General features: G+C 45.2%; 1 protein-coding gene across 1 annotated transcript; it reads left to right on the plus strand.

The window, feature by feature from the left end:
• The first annotated feature begins 1,368 nt into the window (after positions 1-1,368).
• PPIL1 (peptidylprolyl isomerase like 1) lies at positions 1,369-20,179 on the plus strand. Its single transcript, XM_040337766.1, has 4 exons — positions 1,369-1,550; positions 1,632-1,786; positions 11,932-12,003; positions 18,820-20,179. Exons 1-4 carry the CDS (start codon positions 1,495-1,497, stop codon positions 19,035-19,037), a joined length of 501 nt encoding a protein of 166 aa, XP_040193700.1. The 5' UTR covers positions 1,369-1,494; the 3' UTR covers positions 19,038-20,179.
• The last annotated feature ends 249 nt before the right edge of the window (positions 20,180-20,428 follow it).

The raw sequence follows: 20,428 nt of genomic DNA on the forward strand, positions 1-20,428 counted from the left end.
AGCACCGAGAGAACCACGTTTAAGTCCCACGGAGGTAGTGGAGGACGGACCAGAGGGGCCACATGCCGAACCCCCTGTACAAATGTTCTCACTAGAGAGTAAGTCGCCAGGGGTCGTTAAAAGAAAACAGCCAGGGCAGATATCTGCTCCTTAATCGTGCTTAAGGCAAGCCTTTTGTCCACCCCGCGCTGTAGGAACAGCAGCACCCTGGACACAAATAAGTCTGTGGATTCCACCTCATCTCTTCGCAAAGCGCTAAGTAAGCCCTCCAGGTGCGATAGTAAATCCTCCTAGAGGATAACTTCCTAGCCCTTCTCATGGTAGAAATTACCGAATCCGATAGGCCCCGGTCTCTTAGTACCTGGCTTTCAATGGCCATGCCGTTAAAGCCAGCGACTGTAAAGTAGGTTGCAGTATGGGACCTTGTGAGCAATTGAGGGCCCTGAGGTCCAGGATAGGACGATTGCCCTCCTTCTTTGGTACTATGAACAGATTGGAGTAATACCCCTGAAACCGATCCTGTACTGGGACAGGGATAACCACCCCGCGTTCCAGCAGGTCCTGAACTGCCCCATCTAGGGCTTCCCGACAAGCCGGTTGTAGCTGGAGGTCTGAGGGAAAAAATCTGTTTGGTGGGCAAGATAGGAACTCTATCTTGTGCCCTGATGAGACTACCTCGTGAACCCACCGGTCGGAGACCCGAGATGTCCACCGGGTCGCAAATTCACAAAGACGTCCCCCCACCCGAGGAATGCGGCGGCTTCAGTCTACTCCGCTGAGGGACACAGAGCAAGATCTGAGGCGCAGATCAGGGCAGCGGGAAGTGTTAGCGGTGCATGCCACTACCCACGGGTGTCACCCCTCTGGCAGGTGTCAACCCCCGCCCCCACCTAGCCATACCACTGGTGAGTAACATGACCATACATACCCATGCGGGGGCACAAGAAATACTTCTGCACCCAGGATCAGTTCTGCAAGGGGCATTTCTGTAGATTAGGGTACACCAGTGTTGCTCTCTTAAGAGTGAACAGTGGATCACTTTTCAGAGGGTGTTTAACATGATCTGCCCCGGGTGCCAAATGCTCTATGTACGCCCCTGGCACTTTCTATAGCATCCTTGTCACATGACCCCTGCCCTGAACAGACTTGTTAATGCTCAATGCCCGCCAATTTTATGGTGAGGAGGATGCACTTAGGCAGGTATCACAACCAGTTGCAGTCAGCTCAGACTCTTCTACACATTAGTCCGCAGCTGACATCGCTATGGCACTGAGGCCACTGTCACTTATGTGACTTTATCTCCGCGCAGCAGCACAGCTTTTCCCAAACGGCGGGTGTGTGTGACGGGTACAGGCACCGTGCTGCTAGAAGGGATATGCGCTCGCCTCTAGATGTCGCTCTTTACACTGAGCTCAGAGTTTCCCTTCCACGGACGGAAGGCGGAAGTGACGTGTTCTGCAGCGTGTGGTGAAACCCTCGTGAGCCATTCAAACAATGTCGGTGATTCCCGGGGATAATTGGCGCCCGAGCAATGTCTGCTTGGAGACCAGGTGAGTATTGGGAAGGGAGATTCGGGCGTTGCGATGTCGGTAGGTTGCTCACGGGTGATGTTGTTAATTGTCTTTCCGCAGCATGGGCTCTATCACGGTGGAGCTGTACTGGAACCACGCCCCCAGAACGTGTACGAACTTCGCAGAGCTGGCCCGGAGAGGATATTATAATGGAACCAAGTTTCATCGCATCATCAAAGACTTCATGGTTCAAGGAGGAGACCCCACAGGGACTGGTATGGTGCTCTTGTCAGCTGGCCTTGATACAGAGGAACTTCAGTTCCCATCATTGTTAACCCCATTTGTGCTGACTGCCTCCTGGTAATTTTCAGAGTTCTGGGAGTCATGTGACTGCTACGATTGGCTGCCACAGTGGTCGCAAAGTTCCCAATTGCAAGTAGCATCGGAAACTTACCAATCTCTACTGTTTACCATAAAGGTAGTGTGCTCTCAGCACGCTCGCCGTTAAGGTCCACACACCGCTGCATATATGCGTGCAGCCGGCACCAAGAGATCAGCCCGTAAGGATTTACCCCCTTAACTGCTTGCCGACGAGCGCACGACTATATACGTCGACAGCGTGGCACGGACAGGCAGAAGGACATATATATATATATATATATATATATATATATATATATATATATATGTCCCCTTTAAGATCGGCATTGTAGACGTGCGTGCGCTCCATGAGCCCGATCGCCGCGGGGGTACTCGCGATCGTCTCACGGTGAGGAAGAATGGGGAGATGCTGATGTAAACAAGCATCTCCCTGCTCTGCCTAGTGACAATGACAGTGATCACCGCTTCCTGTAATCGGAAGCGGTGATCACTGTCTTGTCACACACAGCCCATCCCCCCTACAGTAAAAATCACTCACTAGGGCACACTTAACCCCTACAATGCCACCTAGTGGTTAACCCCTTCACTGCCAGTGTCATTTTCACAGTAATCGGTGCATTTTTATAGCACTGATCGCTGTAAAAATGACATTGGTCCCAAAAATGTGTCAAGTGTCCGATGTGTCCGCCATAATGTCGCAGTCACGATAAAAATCGCTGATCACTGCCATTACTAGTAAAAAAAAAATAATAAAAATGCCTTAAAACTATCCCCTGTTTTGTAGACGCTATAACTTGTGCGCAAACCGATCAATAAACGCTTATTGCAATTTTTTTTTTTTTTTTAACAAAAATATGTAGAAGAATACGCATCGGCCTGTTTTTTAATATATTTTTGGGGGATATTTATTATTATTATTAGTTCTATTTTTGTTTATAGCGCAAAAACTAAAAACCGCAGTTTTGATCAAATACCACCAAAATAAAGCTCTATTTGTGGGGAAAAAAAGGACGTACATTTTGTTCATGAGCCACGTCGCACGACCGTGTAATTGTCAGTTAAAGCGACACAGTTCCGAACCTCAAAAAGTGGCCCGTCTTTGACCAGCAAAATGGTCCGGGGTTTAATTGGTTAATGACCAGCCCAATTTTTTTTGCTGTATGACACTGCATTACTTTAACCACTTACGACCTGGACCTTTAGGGCTCTTTCACACGGAGCGGACCGTTTCTGGGTCCGCTCCGTGTGTCTCCGTCGGCTCAGCGGGGATCCCCGCTCAGCTGTCGGCGGATAGGGCTGTCCCCGCACACAGTGCAGGGACCGCCCTGTCTCTGCTCCGCTGTCCCCTATGGGGAACCTGATGCAGACGGACCTTCTGTCCGTCTGCATCAGTTCCGCTCCGCCGAACGGAAGAAAAATAGGGTTTCTTCTGTTCGGAAAAGCGGAACCCGACTGACGCGGACGCTAGCGGATGCTCCATCCGCTAACGGACGTGTTCCCATAGGGATTCATTACAAGTCCGTTAACGGACTTGTAATGAGCGGACGAACGGTCCGCTAGTGTGAAAGGACCCTTAGGCAGCTAAAGGACCTGGCCAGTTTTTGCAATTCGGCACTGCGTCGCTTTAACTGACAATTGTGCGGCGTGGCTCCCAAGCAAAATAGGCGTCCTTTTTTTCCCCACAAATAGAGCTTTCTTTTGGTGGTATTTGATCACCTCTGCGGTTTTTATTTTTTGCGCTATAAACAAATTTTTGAGAAAAATGCAATATTTTTTACTTTTTACTATAATAAATATCCCCCGAAAATATATAAAAACATTTTTTTCCTCAGTTTAGGCCGATACGTAGTCTACCTATTATTGGTAAAAAAAATCGCAATAAGCGTTTATCGATTGGTTTGCGCAAAATTTATAGCGTTTACAAAATAGGGGATAGTTTTATTGCATTTTTATAATTTTTTTTTTTTTACTACTAATGGCGGCGATCAGCAATTTTTTTTTTTTTTTTTGTGACTGCGACATTATGGTGGACACTTCGGACAATTTTGACTCATTTTTGGGACCATTGTAATTTTCACAGCAAAAAATGCATTGTTTACTGTGAAATGACAATTGCAGTTTGGGAGTTAACCACAAGGGGGCGCTGAAGGGGTTAAGTGTGACCTCATCTGTGTTTCTAACTGTAGGGGAGTGTGGCTGTAGGTGTGATGTCATTGATTGTGTTTCCATATGAAAGGGAACACACGATTTTCAATGACGGCGCCACAGTGAAGAACGGGGAAGCTGTGTTTACACACAGCTCTCCCCGTTCTTCAGCTCCGGCGCGCGATCGCCGGACTCCAGCAGCGATCGGGTCCCGCGGCCGTGGTCACGGAGCTTCGGACCGGGTCGCGTGCACGTGCCCCCTGGGCTTAAAGGTACATGTACGTGGATGTGCTCAGCCGTGCCATTCTGCTGACGTATATCTTCGTGAAGGGGGTCCTTAAGTGGTTAAATGACAATTGCGCGGTTGTGCAACATTGTGCCCAAATAACATTGCTGTCTCCCCCCCCTCACAAATAGAGCTTTTTTTTTGGTCGCATTGGATCACCCATGCGGTTTTTATTTTTTGTGCTATTAACAAAAAAGAAAGCAACGATTTTGAGAATTTTTATTTATTTTACTTTCTGCTATAAAACCAAATCTATCCAATAAAAATATGTAAACAATCAAATTTATTTATCAGTTTAGGACGATTTGTATTCTGCTACATATTTTTGGGGAAAAAAAAATATCTCAATAAGCGTATGTTGATTGGTTTGCGCAAAAGTTATCCCATCTACAAACTATGGGCTAGATTTAGGGACTTTTTTTTCTGAGCAATGGGGGCAATCAGTGATTAGTAGGAACTAACGATATGTCTTCTCTTCCCTTGACACAACAGGGATTTGTGTGTTTTACACACACAAATCCCCATGCTGGCTCTCCTGCACGCGATCGCACCCGCCGGCCACGCACATTGATCCCCGGCAAGGTAGTGGCACGCGTCCTCTAGCGGCTCATAAAGAGGACCCCGTAACCCATATGGGGTTTCGCCCAGCGGTGCCATTGTGCCGCACTATTTCAATGTGAGCCAGTCGGGAAACCGGCAGGTGATTAATGTGTAAGTAAACACCCCCCCCCCTCCCATCGTTTTCAGCCAAGGAAGATGCCATCTTTTCCCCTGTTTAATCTACAACTTCCATGATGCTGCACATTTGATCAGTTATGGCAACAGCCATTGGATTGTTGGGTTGAGAGCACAACCAATGGGAGTGTTACATTTCCGGCACGTGACCAGAATTTTTTTTATTTTTTATGGATGGGTTTACTTCCACTTTAAGGTCTGCCCTATAGCAATTTTACTGCTACAGGGCGGCACCTGTGCGCTAGATCATGTGTGATCTGACATTTCCGGGTAGCACACGTGTGTTGCTGATTGTTCGGCAGAGAGGCAGAACAGCGATCTATGTAAACAAGCAGATCGCTTTTCTGACAGGAGGGAAGGCATGGAATTTGTGTCCCTGTCAAGCTGGGAATAAATTTAATTACATCCCTTAGTAAAAGCATCCTCCACAATTAACCATTTGATCGCCCCTGATGTTAACCCCTTCCCAGCCAGTGTCATTAGAACAGTGACAGTGCATATTTTCTAGCACTGATCATTGTATTCGTGTCACTGGTCCCCAAAAAGTGTCCGTGTCAGATTGTCCGCCACAATGTCGCAGTCCCGCTATAAGTTGCTTATAAAATAAATAAATAAATAAAAAAATCCTATCTTTTGTAGACGATATACATTTTTGCGCTAACTAATCAATATATGCTTATTTACCAAAAATATGTAGAAGAATACATATTGGCCTAAATTTATGAAGACATTTTTCTCCCTTCGCCTTTCAGGACAGCACCTTGGAGAGAGCGCAGCTCCACCCCTTCACAGGAAACACTACGTGATAACGCCCCTTTAAAAATCAGCTGCTTCCACCATGCCTTCAGTTTCAGTGTTTCCTCTGCCATGGAAGCACTGCTGGGGAACCAGAGGGGCTGCGCTCTCTCCAGGAGGGTTTTGGCAGTACCTTCATTCGCTTTGTTGTCCTAGACCAACCCAGCTCCTTCCCGTACGTGAGGGGGGTTCTCCGATGTCTCTTCCTTCGCCGGCTCACAGAAGTAATGGTTGGTCGGGGGTTGTCCACCCAAAGTGTTGGGGGGGCCGCGGTTGTGCTCAGTTTGAGCGTCCATGCCAGGTCTCTGCATGGCGGCGCCGAATCCCGGACGGCGGGTGACGTCGGTTCCGGTGGGGGGAGACTTCCGGCAGGGCGTAGCAGCAATTGGTTCCAGCTGCTGGAACGCAGGAGGAAGAGGCGGGTCATCTGGCCGGGACTTCCTTTCGCTCATAAGGAGGAGCTAAGCAAAGGAAAAAAGAAGCTGTTTAAATCTCAGTGGCGGCAGCAGCAGTGGTTCATAATGGAGGAAGCTGAACCTTCAGCAGCAATGGCGGATGCAGGCACCCAGGTTCCCGGCCAGGCCCAGGTAGGAAAGGTACAGTGGTACCTCTTTCCTTTTGTTTATGACACTGGGTGTTTTCTTTTGTGTTGGTGTTATTAACTAAAACCTGCAGCTGTCTGCTTTAGTTCTAATGCTCCAATAGCAGTTCAGCAAGGAGTGAGACTCTGTGGCACATAGGGTGTCGGCTAAAGGGTGCTGTGTGTTCTCTTAATTGGTGATTTATTTAACCCTAAAAAAGGGTCTGGGTTTTTTCTGTTTTATTGTTGTTTCAGAAAGCCACAGCTAAATCAGAGAGTAACAGGAAGAAAATGTACCTCATGCAAAAACCCTTTAAGAGATTCTTGGCCAAAACCACTGTGCAGATCCTGCATTGCGGACCTAGTGAGGGAAGAATCTACACAGGAGTGTAAAGATCTCTTATCCCCTGTAAGAAAAGAGTTAGCAGAGACCCTAGGGACTGTGCGTTCCCTGGTAGAGAAAAAAGGCCAGAGTCACAACCAGGAACAGTGTTCTCAATCCAATCTCCTTCCGTCCACTTCCAGACCAGTGGAGAGTGAGTCTGAGGATGAAAGAGAAAGTGTTCCCCCCCTCAACTGTTGATTCCGAGGATGAGGCTAGATCCTCTAGGTATAAACTATCGCTTGAAGAGGTGGAAGAATTACTCAAAGCAATATATACCACTTTGGAAATTCAAGAGGGAAAGCCTCAGCTGTCGGTACATGACAAAATGTACCAAGGTATGGAAGAAGTTAAACATAGTCTTCCCAGTTCATAAGATCCTAACAGATACGATTAAGAGAGTGGAAGGATCCAGAAAAAGGACAGTTCTTTTCCAAAGCCCTCAAAAGACGATTTCCTTTTGAGGAAAAGGAAGAATTGGTTTGGAATAAAAAACAAAAATAGATGCCGCTTTCTCACAAGTATCCAGAAAGACTGATTTAGCCTTTGAGGATATGGGCATTCTTAAAGATGCTATGGACAAAAGGGCAGATGGGCTACTGAAGAAATCCTGGGACTCAGTATTGTCCAATCTGAAACCTGCAATGGCGGCCACAGTTGTGGCCAGGAACATGGAGTGTTGGTTGGAGCAACTCAAAAACCATGTGATAGCAGGCACTTCCAGGAAGGATCTATTGGAATCCTTTCCCACTTTGCTAAAAGCAGTCAAATATATGGCAGACGCTTCAGCAGAATCTATCAGGATGACGGCCAGATCCTCTGCGCTGGTTAATTCAGCAAGAAGAGCCATCTGGCTAAAAACCTGGTCAGGGGACTCCAAAGTAAAATTATGTGGAATTCCTTTTTCAGGAGACCTGATGTTTGGCCCAGAGTTAGTCGGTCCTTGACAGGACAGCTGATAAGAAAAAAGCTTCCTCTTCTCCCAGAGTGATGGCAGAGTCTCTAGAACCCCTGAGACTGAAGGGAATTCCAATGATACCTTACCTGGACGATTTACTACTGTTTGCAGATTCAAGAGATCAGGTGGAGGTCAATCTGCACATAACCCAAGAACACCTAAGGGGTTTGGGTTGGCTTCTCAACCTCAAAGTCCAATCTTCTACCATCTCAAAGGGTGAGGTTCTTGGGCTACGAGATAGACTCAGTAAAACAGAGAATTTTTCTTCCACAGGAAAAGATAGAAAAAATGCAGTCAGCTCTGAAAGCCCTTCAGTGCGGTCCAGAGATCTCGGTAAGGCAAGCTATGTCCACTCTCTGTCTCTTGACAGCGGCAATTCCTTCAGTTCAGTGGGCCAGATTTTATGCCCGTCCTCTGCAGGCAGACATTCCCGAAGAATTGGTCCTATCAGGAATCCCTAGAAATAAGGTTCAAAATAGGACAAAAGACAAAAAGATCAGTTTGGTGGTGGAGAAACCAAAGAAACATCTCAAAAGGACTGCTTTGAAACTTTCCAGTAACTTAGAGTAACAACGGACGCGAGTGCATGGGGGTGGGGAGCCCACCTGGAAGAACAGACAACTCAGGGAGTCTGGTCAAAGTTGGAGGCAAGGAGATCCTCAAATTGGAGGGAAATGAAGGCTACACATCTAGGTCTTCTCTCTTTTCAGGTAACCCTAAAGAATCAATATGTACAAATATTATCGGACAACATGACGGCGGTAATATATTTAACAAAACAAGGGGGGGTACAAGAAGCAGGACACTGATGGACCTAGCTCATCAAATTCTGAGATGGGCAGAAAACAACTTGCCCTCAATATCGGCAGTCCATCTGAAGGGTACGGAAAACACTCTAGCAGATTTCCTCAGCCGGAAAGAAGTAAGAGAAACCGAGTGGTCTCTGAACCAGGAGGTGTTCGAGAAAATCCAAGTAATGTGGGGGTTTCTTCAGGTGGACCTCTTTGCAAAACAAGAAAATGCAAAGACACCGGCTTTCTTCTCTCTTCAGAGGCAGGATCAAGCTATCGGGATAAATGCGTTTGGTCCACAAGTAGGACTTCCCTTTGTCTTACGCATTTCCCCCCGTTCCAACTGGTACCAAGGGTACTGGCAAAATTCAGAGTGGAATCCACGGAGCTAATCTTGATAGCCCCCTTCTGGCCAAAGAGGCCTTAGTTTGCCACCCTGATGAACCTTTCAGCAAAACCCACCCTGGAGGTTTCCGATCAGGGCAGATCTGTTGTCTCAGAATCAGATTCTTCATCCAGATCCAGGCTATCTCAATCTAACAGCCTGGTTTCTGAAGAACAAATATTAAGACGAAAGGGATTATCAGAAAAACGTATTAATACCCTCCTGGCAAGTAGAAAAGAAGTCTCCAGAGCTATATACTTTAAAGTCTGGAAAGTCTATAATACCTGGTGTTCCAGCAAGAACTTTAATTTTAGTAATACTATTTCTAGAATTTCTTCAAGAAGGATTGGAGAGAGGTTTAGCAGCAAGTACCCCCAAGATGCAGGTAGCTGCCTTATCAGTTTTTTTGGGGAAAAAACCCTGTCATATCTCCATTTGAACCTTTAGAAGAGTCTTCATTAAAATTTTTGACACTCAAAACTATTCTGCTGGTAACAGTAACTTCTGCTCGAAGAATAAGTGAGTTGCAAGCTCTTTTAATTAAAGAACCTTTTATGAGATGTCTACCAGATAGGCTACGTGAAAGAAAGGGAAAAAACTGCGCTAAACCAAACACAATTAAGTAGAAAAGCAGCTAGCACACGAACAAAGTACAAAGCAATAGTGAAACAAAAAGTGCAGCGCTGGTAAATAATGATCCATGTAAATTAAACACCACAATCAATATGTGAAAAAATTAGTGAATAAAGTCCAAATAAAATCTCAAAGAATGATGAAAGTAAATGAATCACTCCGGCAGGTAGATGCATTCACAGTTCAATAAATGAGTGATAGGTGGGTGTAGCCACATGAGGTGTATAGCTGTCTGAAGCAATCATCCAAAGTATCAACTGGAAAAGTAAACGAAATGGGTACTCTTACCGACAGGTGTGGACTCACACATTATTACTACTAACAGCAAGTCTAAACTGTGTGATGGTCTCAGCAGACCTGGATCTCTGCACAGATGGTCACTCGGGGCGGCGATGGCTGTATCAATCCGATCAGACGAATACTACCAGGAACCAAACAGATGCGACTTCCGATGCTGGTCATGTAGGGGTGCCTCAATTGGCAGGCAGAACATAAGTGAACATAAAAATAAAGAGTGCTCCAGATGGTGCAGGTCAAATTAAACCATGACATGTTTTATTTGTAAAAATGCATAAAATCACGTGAGCATATAATAAAAGCAGTATGGGGTGCTGAAATGGCAAAAAAAACGACACGTTTCGGCTTAAAAAGCCATCAACAGGGGCATATCACCGCACCCCCATACTGCTGGCTTTTAAATACAACAAACTAAAGCCACCCCCCCTTGTGGGAGGAGACAGGAAATGACGTGATACAGGAAGTAATGTCATACATGCTCATATCCATCAAACATTATTGATATTCATTTAAAAATGTCCAGCCTAATATATAGAAAATATCTCCACATACAAGGAAAAATAAAAATGTAAATATATAAGTAAAGCAGAACCTATAATGTCACAAACTATATATGTTTTCATTAATTATATATTACCACAAACACTTGTTCAGTGGCTGTAATCAGTGACTCCTTAAAAATGTATTGATAGGGGACACCCTTAGTAGGCTGATAGCAGCATGATGTGGGAAGAAAATATCACAATGTGCAGTGACAACACACAGCAACCCGTGATGGATAGCAGGTGCAGAAGACTACATGAACGCCTACGGGGAGGAAGTGAACCAAACACCCAAGGAACTAGTACACAGCGGGGACACCAGGAATTATGTCTGGCATCCTGTGAGTCAGAGACGGGGGCGGCGTGTACTCGTTCCTTGGGTGTATTGCAAAAAATTTAAATGCACAGGCGATCAAATAATAACAAAAGAAAGCTCCATTTGTGGGGGGAAAAGGACATTTTATTTGGGTACAGCATTGCATGACCATGTAATTGGCAGTTAACCACTTCTGGATTGCTGAACGACTATATACGTTGGCACTTTGAAGGGATATCTCGGTTATGGCAGCAGCTGGATACTTGAGGTATCATCTCTTCAGGCGGCGGTCCGGTTTACGATGATGGTGGTATCTGCAGCTGATTCAGTGCAAGATGACAGTTATCGGCGGCGCTAGAGGGCCCCCCACTCTCCCGCGCCCTCCGCCGCTTACCGGAGTTGTCGTTAGCGGCAGAGGCGATCGGGTCCTGTCTGTGGTTGGGTATGGATACGTGTGAGGGCAAGATGTTCCCCACCCATCTTCATAGCAGGGCGGTAGCAATGTCAAAACGTCACTTCCGCCCATAGATCTTAAAGGGCCGTTTTTATTTATTTTTTTGCATTCAAGTCTAAATATGAGATCTGAGGTCTTTTTGACCCCAGATCTCATATTTAAGAGGACCGTCATGCTTTTTTTTTTCTGTTACAAGGGATGGGTTTACATTCCTTGTAATAGGAATAAAAGTGACCCAAAATTATTTTTTTTTAAAAACGGTGCAAAAATGTATAAAATAAAGTGAAATCATTTTTATATATATTTTTTTTTAAAGCACCCTGCCACGCAGAATGCATGAGTAGCGCCTGCATATGAAACTGGTGTTCAAACCACACATGAGGTAGAATTTTTTAAATGTCGCCTATGGAGATTTTTAAGGGTAAAAGTTTGACACCATTCTACGAGCGGGCGCTATTTTGAAGCGTGACATGTTGGGTATCAATTATTCGGTGTAACATTATCTTTCACAATATAAAAAAAAAATTGGGCTAACTTTACTGGTGTCTTATTTTGTAATTCAAAAAAGTATTTTTTTTTGCAATGACTACCATTTTATTTTCTAGGGTGTTAGCAAAAAAACATGTTTTTAACTTCTAAACACAGAGTCTGAAAAAGGCTCAGTCCTTAAGTGGTTAAAGTAACAGTTAATATTGTGGATTCCCAAATGCTTTTATTGATAATGTTCTCGTCTCATTTAGGACGTGGTGGAGGCTCTATATATGATGGCAAACATTTTGCAGATGAATTACATCCTGACCTTAAATTTACAGGTTTGTACTTTTTTTTTTCCTTTTTCAGTGCTGTTGCTAAATGGGTTCTTTTGCTCCCTCCTTTGTTTTTTCTTCTGCTTTTATCTTGATAAAAGTTTCTCCATTGCCCGTTGAGGGACACAGAATTATGAAACGGGTTATGCTACTGTCTCCAGGACTATCCTTTTATATGTAATGGACTGTCTATAAATTAAAAAATAATAATTAACTGCTTTCTTATCCAGTTCCATACCGGGCCATTGTAAAATAACACCGGCAGGAACACTCCGTCCCTCCGGGTGGAAATCACATGACATCTGCTGAGTCTCGGTGTGCAGCATTGTGATCGGGGGTGAGGTGTGAAGTACAGTGCCTGTGTTTGCTTGTCAAAATTGGTTAGTTTTGTGGGTGTTTTCATTGTCCTGTACTCCAGGGCCTTCAAAGGTGTGATAGGTTGTCAGGAAATGAGATGTGTAATTTTATGCTCTTAGAAAATATTTTTGCCACTGCTATGTAGTAGTATACATTTTGGCCCATAAATGCAGAAAAAAACACCAAGTCAATGGGAAAAAACCAAAGCCTGGTGCTCCACTTGGGTTTCAGGGAAAAAAGTTCCACAATAAGGGTTGCCTTCATCCATGGGTGGACTGGAGAAAAGATTGGCGACTTTAATTGCATCTTCTCTTTCAAGAGATAAACGCACCAGGTCTCCCTCTCCCCCTGCAGAGTTCCTTTTGACAGAACAACTATCCCCGGAAGAAGTTGATTTACCCTCAGGGGGTCAGTCAGTTGTCTGACTCTGAGGATTCTACCCTGGAGGAACCGTTTTCGTCTTCTTAGTCCGAAAGGTTGTTAATACAGTCCCTTACTGAGATGGTCCGTTCGGCCTTCAAGTTACCTCTATTAGAGCCAGCTTCTAGCTCGGTCTATTCTTTGGGCTCTTTGAAAGCCCCTCAGGCGGGTTATTCCTTTCCAGGTCATCTGCTACTAGAAGGTCTTATGTATCAGGATTGGGAACATCCACATAGATTGTTTCTGCCTCCTAAAAAAAAAAAAAAATATATATAATTTTCCCATGGAGGAGAAGTTCACTAAAAAATGGAGTGTCCCTGCAGTGGACGCAGCCATCTCCTGTGTGAACAAGACTCTGACCTGTCCGGTGGACAACGTGCAGATGTTTAAAGACCCGACAGATAAGCGACTGGAGACATTGTTAAAAACATCATCCGCTACAGCCAGAGGGGTAACCCAACCTGCAGTAGCAGCTATTGGTATCTGCCAAGCCTTAAAAGTCTAGATGAAGCAGGTCTTGAAAGATGTCCCGGCTCAGGAGTTGGCTGACTTTCCCAAGGCATTATGCTTTGCAGTAGATGCCATCAAGGACTCTATACAACAGTACTCCCGGCTTACGCTACTTTCTAGTACATATGCGTTGGCTGCTCTGGTTGAAAAACTGGTCTGCTGAAACCCCTTGCAAGAAGCTTCTAGCCGTGTTTCCCTTCCACGGAGAGCGTTTGTTTGGGCAAGATTTGGATAGGGATATCCAGAAAATTTCCAGTGGCAAAAGCACGCCGTTGCCAGTTAAAAAGAGGTTTAGGGGTCCTCCTCTCCAGTTCCTGGGCCTTCTGCCTCCAGGCAGTCCTGACGGCCTCCCAGAAGGTTTAATGCAGGAGGAAAACCTCAAGGGCAATCTCAGGCCCCCAAGAAACCCTGGAGCCATAAGCCGGCCAAGCCTGCATCTAAGTCAGTATTATGAAGGTTCACCCCCACTCAGCCGGGTGGGGGGAAGATTTCAGCTGTTTGCAGGGACCTGGCAAGAAAGGATCCAAGACAATTGGGTCCTCTCTACGGTTTCCAAGGGGTACAGGCTGGAGTTACGAGAGTTTCCTCCACCCTGCTTCCTGGCCTCAAGCGTCCCGAAAGACCCGGGGGAAAAAAAGTCTCTAGCGTTGGCATTGGATCATCTGCTCTTCTCTACCCATCAACCCCCAAGGGGTGATTATAGAACTACCGGTTGAGAGCAAGGTTTGGGTTTCTATTCAAATCCTTTTACCGTCCCCAAGCCAAACGGAGACGCAAGACCCATTCTGGATCTCAAGGCCTAAACCAGTTCCTAAATGTCCAATCCTTTCGGATGGAATCAATTCGGTCAGTGACCGCCTCCCTGCAAGGAGGGGAACTATTAGCGTCCACAGATATCAAGGACGCATACCTACACATACCTATCTTCTCGGCCATCAGAAGCTGTTATGGTTTGCGATAAATCAGCGCCATTTTCAGTTCGTGGCTTTACCCTTCGGACTAGCCACGGCACCTCGGGTGTTCACGAAGGTGCTGGGCCCCCCTGTTGGCCAATCTAAGGTCTCACGGCATTTCTATAGTAGCCTATCTGGATGATCTGTTGCTGGTAGATCGCTCAATTACCGATCTGAATCAAGCAATACGCAGGACCATGAGGTACCTGGAGTCCATGGGTTGGATTCTCAACCTGGACAAGTCCGCCTTAGTTCCTGTAAAGAGGCTAGAATATTTAGGTCTGCTCATAGACACAGATCAGAGTAAGATATCTTTGCCTCAAATGAAGGTTGATTCTTTAAGGGAACTAGCCCAGTTGGTCAGTTCAAAGCGTCAGCCTTCCATTTGCGGCCGTCCCATTTGCCCAGTTCCAATCAAGGAGACTACAACACGCCATCTTATCCGCTTGGAACAAGAAAGCCCAAGCCTTAGACTTCCCTATGTTGCTCTCCCCTACAGTTCGCCAGAGCCTTTGCTGGTGTCCGGTTCCCCAGAATTTGCTAAGGGATGTCCTTTGTTCCAATATTTTGGTGGGTTGTGACTACAGATGCCAGTCCTGCTAGGCTGGGGTGCAGTCCTGGAGCAGCTATCTCTCTGGGGAAAGTAGTCGGTCTCAGAGAAATCTCTACCCATCAACCTGTTAGGGCTAGACGAGCTGCCCGAATCTCTATCAGCATGGACAGGCAAGTTGCGGGGGTATCCAGTCAGGATACAATCCGACAATGCCACAGCTGTGGCATACATAAATCACCAGGGTGGCACGATGAGTCGTGCGGCCCAAAAAGAAGTGGATCAGATCCTGATTTGGGCAGAAAAGCATGTCCCGTGCATATCGGCGATTTTTATTTTTTTATTTTTCATTCCGGGAATAGACAATTGGCATGGCGACTCAGGAGAGTGGGCTCTTCACCCAGGCATCTTCCGGGGAATTTGTCAGAGGTGGGGAACACCAGATGTGGATCTCTTTGCATCAAGGTTCAACACGAAGGTGGACAATTTTCTGTCCTGAACGAGGGATCCGCTCGCTTGCGGGAATAGATGCGCTGGTGTTTCCGTGGGATCGGTTCTCCCTGATCTACGCGCTTCCTCCACTGCAATTGTTACCCCGTCTCCTTCGCAGGATAAAGTCGGAAGGAAAACCAGTAGTTCTGGTCACTCCAGTTTGGCCCAGAAGGGCTTGGTACACAGAGATTGTAAGGATTCTTCCGCTCCGTCCAGACCTGCTCTCACCGGGGCCAATATTCCACCCTTCCTTAAGGTCTCTATATTTAACGGTCTGGCTGTTGAAACCCATATCCTAAAGAGGAGGGGTTTCTCTAATTCTGTAGTGTCTATGCTAATTAATGCCAGAAAGCCAGCTTCTAGGCTTATTTATTACAGAGTTTGGAAGGCATATGTGGCCTGGTGCGAAGCCAAAGGGTGGCATCCTCGCAGGTATCTCATTGGCAGAATACTGGAGTTTCTGCAGTTAGGGGCAGACATGAGATTAGCCTTGAGTTACATCAAGGGCCAGGTCTTGGCCTTATCAATATTTTTTCAAAGGCCACTGACTACACCTTCTCTGGTTAAGACCTTCTTACAGGGGGTGATTCTTATTAATCCTCCAATTAAAACCCCCTTGTGCCCGTGGGACCTGAATCTGGTTCTCTCTGCCCTACAGAAGCAACCCTTTTAGCCTCTGGCTCACATTCCCTTGGTCCTCTTGACCAGGAAGGTGGTGTTCTTGGTAGCCATAGCCTCTGCTAGGAGGGTATCGGAGTTGGCGGCCCTTTCATGTAAAGAGCCATACCTAATTCTTCATAAGGACAGAGTGGTCCTGCGGCCTCATCCGGCCTTCCTCCCCAAGGTAGTTTCAAACTTCCATCTGAACCAGGATCTGGTTCTCCCTTCTTTTTTTTCTAGAACCTAGTTCTGCAACAAAGATCGTTTTCATACTCTGGATGTACTGAGAGCAGTAGAAATCTAAAAGCTATTGAAAATGGGGAGGGTAGTGCTGCGCTAATCAGTGGTGAATGGATAAGTGAATAAACAGGTGGGGGAGGGGAATGAAAGTAGGTGTAATTGAAATGAGGAGCAATATAGCCCAAATGGCATCAGCATAAAAATAAATATAAATGATCAGTGAACAATAACAGTAATGGTGCAAATCATATAACTACACAGGTTCCTCTTAATGTGATGAAATACACTATAAGTAATGGTGCAAAAAAAATCCCAGGTAACTGTGCTAAGTGACACTCCTATACTGGTGATAAACAGTCCATCAACAGAGTTTGAAAAATATTAGCAAAAAATATAAGTAAAATTTCAAAAGTCCAAGAAAGCAAAAGTGCAAGTGTAGGTCCGCAATATGGAGTGAGAGGAAAATGGGTATCCAGTGATCCTTTTAGGGTAAGTAAGGATGTCCCCTTACCTTACTGCTGTAAGGTAACAGCATATAGATCCAACCACATTAGATGGTTCACTCGATGGGCTCTGATCCAACAACGGCAGGTCCTCCTTGGAGTTCTCGTCCCAGATTGGTCAGTTTCTCGCCCCAAAGAAATAAAGCATCGATGGTGTGATACCGTTTTAAAAGTTTTAATTCTCAAAGAAAATAGACAGGGGTACTCACATAATCCAAAATACAATTGAGCATGTAAAAAAGAGGGGCAATCTGTCGCCAACGTCACCTCCGATACCTCTCAGTGGACTCATGCGCATTCGTCACTATCATGTGACTTCCTTCCTACTTACCCTAAAAGGATCACTGGATACCCATTTTCCTCTCACTCCATATTGCGGACCTACACTTGCACTTTTGCTTTCTTGGACTTTTGAAATTTTACTTATATTTTTTGCTAATATTTTTCAAACTCTGTTGATGGACTGTTTATCACCAGTATAGGAGTGTCACTTAGCACAGTTACCTGGGATTTTTTTTGCACCATTACTTATAGTGTATTTCATCACATTAAGAGGAACCTGTGTAGTTATATGATTTGCACCATTACTGTTATTGTTCACTGATCATTTATATTTATTTTTATGCTGATGCCATTTGGGCTATATTGCTCCTCATTTCAATTACACCTACTTTCATTCCCCTCCCCCACCTGTTTATTCACTTATCCATTCACCACTGATTAGCGCAGCACTACCCTCCCCATTTTCAATTGCTTATGGTTTGATACACCTTCCAGTGCCGCAGCTGTACCTCCACTTCTCATCACTTTCATTTCCCCTCCCCCTTTCTTCCCCTCTCTGTTTCCCCTCCTTTGATAAGCGCGGTAATATCCATTTTTCCACTAGAAATCTAAAAGCTACTGCTCAGATTCGGAAATCGGACATTTTATTCGTTCTGCCAGATGGTCCCAGAAGCGGACAGGCAGCGTCTAATTCCACTATTTCAAAGTGGATTCGACAGGTCATTACTCAAGCCTATGGCTTGAAAGGAAAGATTCCTCTGCTTAAGGTTAAAGAGCACTCCACTAGAGCGGTTGGCACTTCCTGGGCAGTGCATCATCATGCCTCCATGGCTCAGGTCTGTAAGGCCGCGACCTGGTCGTCAGTCCACACTTTCACAAAATTTTACCAATTGGATATACGAAAGAGTGAGGAAAGCGCCTTTGGGCGCAGTGTGCTGCAGGCTGCAGTTTGATTCCTCATATCTGATGGTGCTCGGTGGGCTTTGGTGTCTCCCTCCCCTCATTTGGCATTGCTTTGGGACGTCCCACATAGTAATTACTATGCTTCTATGTCCCGTGATGTATGATAAAGAAAATAGGATTTTTATAACCGCTTACCTGTAAAATCCTTTTCTTGGAGTACGTCACGGGACACAGAGCTGCCGCCCCTCTTGATGGGGATATTGGGACACTTATTGCTTTTCTACAAAACTGAGGCACTGAATCCCTCCAGTGGAGCTCCTCAGAGCACATGTTCACTCGTGACCAACACCTTAGACACTGACGAAAAAACTGAGGCACTCCCGGTATGGGAGGGGTTATATAAGGGAGGGAACTTCCTGCCTTAAGGGCGTGCCAGTGTCCATCACCTGAAGGTAGACTCTATAACCCACATAGTAATTACTATGCTTCTCTGTGTCCCGTGATGTACTGCAAGAAAAGGATTTTACAGGTAAGCTGTTAGGATTTTTATATTTTTACCCGGAAACCTTTTGTTTGTTTTTTTTTGCAGCTTACCCCAATTCTTAGATGTGATGACTGCATTCATGTTCTTTTTATTTTTCCACCTGTTGAGCAGGTGGTTTTGCACAGAGCAGCCTTGATCCTCCTCTTTTTGGGCCCCCTGCAGGTGATCATTCCCCCCCCCCCCCCAAGCCACTTGCTAAAGGGGGTACTTGTGCATGCTCACGCCAAAGCTTTGCTGCCTGTGTTCATAGCCACAGCCCTGCCCCCTGCTCTGTCATCATAGGATGTGGCTTAAGAACCACTCTGATGGGTGGTTTGAGCCAAATTGAAAACCTTTTGTGTATTGTTTAACATTTTACAGTAGATTTGAGTGTAGTAATATAATAATATTTTTTTTTTATCCTCACAGGGGCAGGCATTCTCGCCATGGCAAATGCTGGACCAGATACAAATGGAAGTCAGTTTTTCTTGACATTGGCCCCTACCCAGTGGTTGGATGGGAAGCACACTATTTTTGGACGTGTTTGCCAGGGCCTTGGAACACTGAACAGACTAGGCATGGTGGAAACGGACAACCAGGACAGAGCACTTGATGAAGTCAAAATCCTCCGGGCTTCTTCGTTATAAGAACCTCACAACACGGCTGTTATGAACTACGTTAAGACTGACTGAAATATGTGTGCGCCAAATATTCAGGCAGACATTTTTATATTTCTAACCAAGTTTAAACCTTTTCTTTTAGAATCGGTCACAGTGACTTTTACTAGTCCACAGCCAAAGCTCCAAGCAGCACTGGTAGTTAACTTTTTATTTATTTTTTGTTCTGAAGGTTCATGCAGACGCAACATTTTCCCCAACCCTGATTTCTATAGCTGGGTTTGGGGAACATGTCTGTCCCTCCATGACCTTGGCTAGTGTTAATTGGCTGAGGCTCTTCAGAGGAAAGTTGGTCAGTCAAGATGGATTTTTTTTTTTTTCAGGCCAATGTCTGTAGTCGCAGGATCTGCATCTTTGCTTCAGAAGCTAGTCCAAAGGACCAAGTCTAGTCCTTCAGGGTCAGGATCCACACACATTTATATTCCTATAACAGGAGCTAGGAAGTTACTGTTTATTTGACAATCCTGGTTTTTATGTGGCCCTTGAAGACGAGTTGGACACTTATTGATTGACCTAGAACAAACATGCAAGGCTCAGACTTTTACATCTTCACCGGCTGCATATTCATTTCAGGTCAGGCCTTTAACAGTTCATGCCTTAAATAGCCTCAATGCCTGCACCATTAAAGTACCACCACTGTGTAAGGGACCATTTGATGAATTTTAAACTTGTTGGCATCAGTTTGAGACATTTATCATTCAGAATTTATTGATGGGTGTATGTGACCTGCAGCTGCCCTACATTTTACTTTAGACTAGTATAGGAGTGCAAAACCACTGCGACACAGGATCTTTACTTTTTTGGCAGGCAGTCAAAAGCTGAAAACAAGGATGAACTTGTTTTTAAAATTAATTGCACTTTCCTATATTTGGTAGAAGTAATTTAGGAACTGTAAAGCCACCTGATCACCTTTTACATAACAAGATGGAAGCCGTTCCTGGCTAGGTACTCTCCTTGCTTTTGCGTGAGACTGGCGAGTACTTCAGGGTTCATATCTAAAAGGATCCATTTGTTTTGACTGTTTACAGTTTTGGCTATTTTTAGTTTTTTCAGCTTCATGTAATATGTTATATATAAAAAAATAAATAAATTTGTCTTTCTTGTAAACTGGGGACCATGGGAAGTCTTCACCTTCAAGTTATACTACTGCCTACAGGAGAACGGGACACTGGCAACCAAAAAACAAATTGTAGGGCAGACCAGGATAATCCATCCTACTGTGCCCGCAAGCGCGCGCGTGTGTGTGCGCGCGCGTGTGTGTGCGTGTGCGTGTGTGTGTGTGTGTGTGTTTTTGCTAGTGCTCTTAATGGACCCCAAGAAAAGGGTTTAATGCAACTACAAAATCCAATTTCGATGTTATA

The sequence above is a fragment of the Rana temporaria genome, chromosome 2 (assembly GCF_905171775.1).
Source record: "Rana temporaria chromosome 2, aRanTem1.1, whole genome shotgun sequence".
Lineage (NCBI taxonomy): Eukaryota > Metazoa > Chordata > Amphibia > Anura > Ranidae > Rana > Rana temporaria.

Bases quoted from the DNA above. Each gene is read 5' to 3' on its own strand.
- PPIL1 (XM_040337766.1), top strand. From the start codon at position 1,495: ATGTCGGTGATTCCCGGGGATAATTGGCGCCCGAGCAATGTCTGCTTG. The intron at 1,551-1,631 runs GTGAGTATTGGG...GTCTTTCCGCAG, and splicing joins AATGTCTGCTTGGAGACCAG to CATGGGCTCTATCACGGTGG. The intron at 1,787-11,931 runs GTATGGTGCTCT...CGTCTCATTTAG, and splicing joins AGGAGACCCCACAGGGACTG to GACGTGGTGGAGGCTCTATA.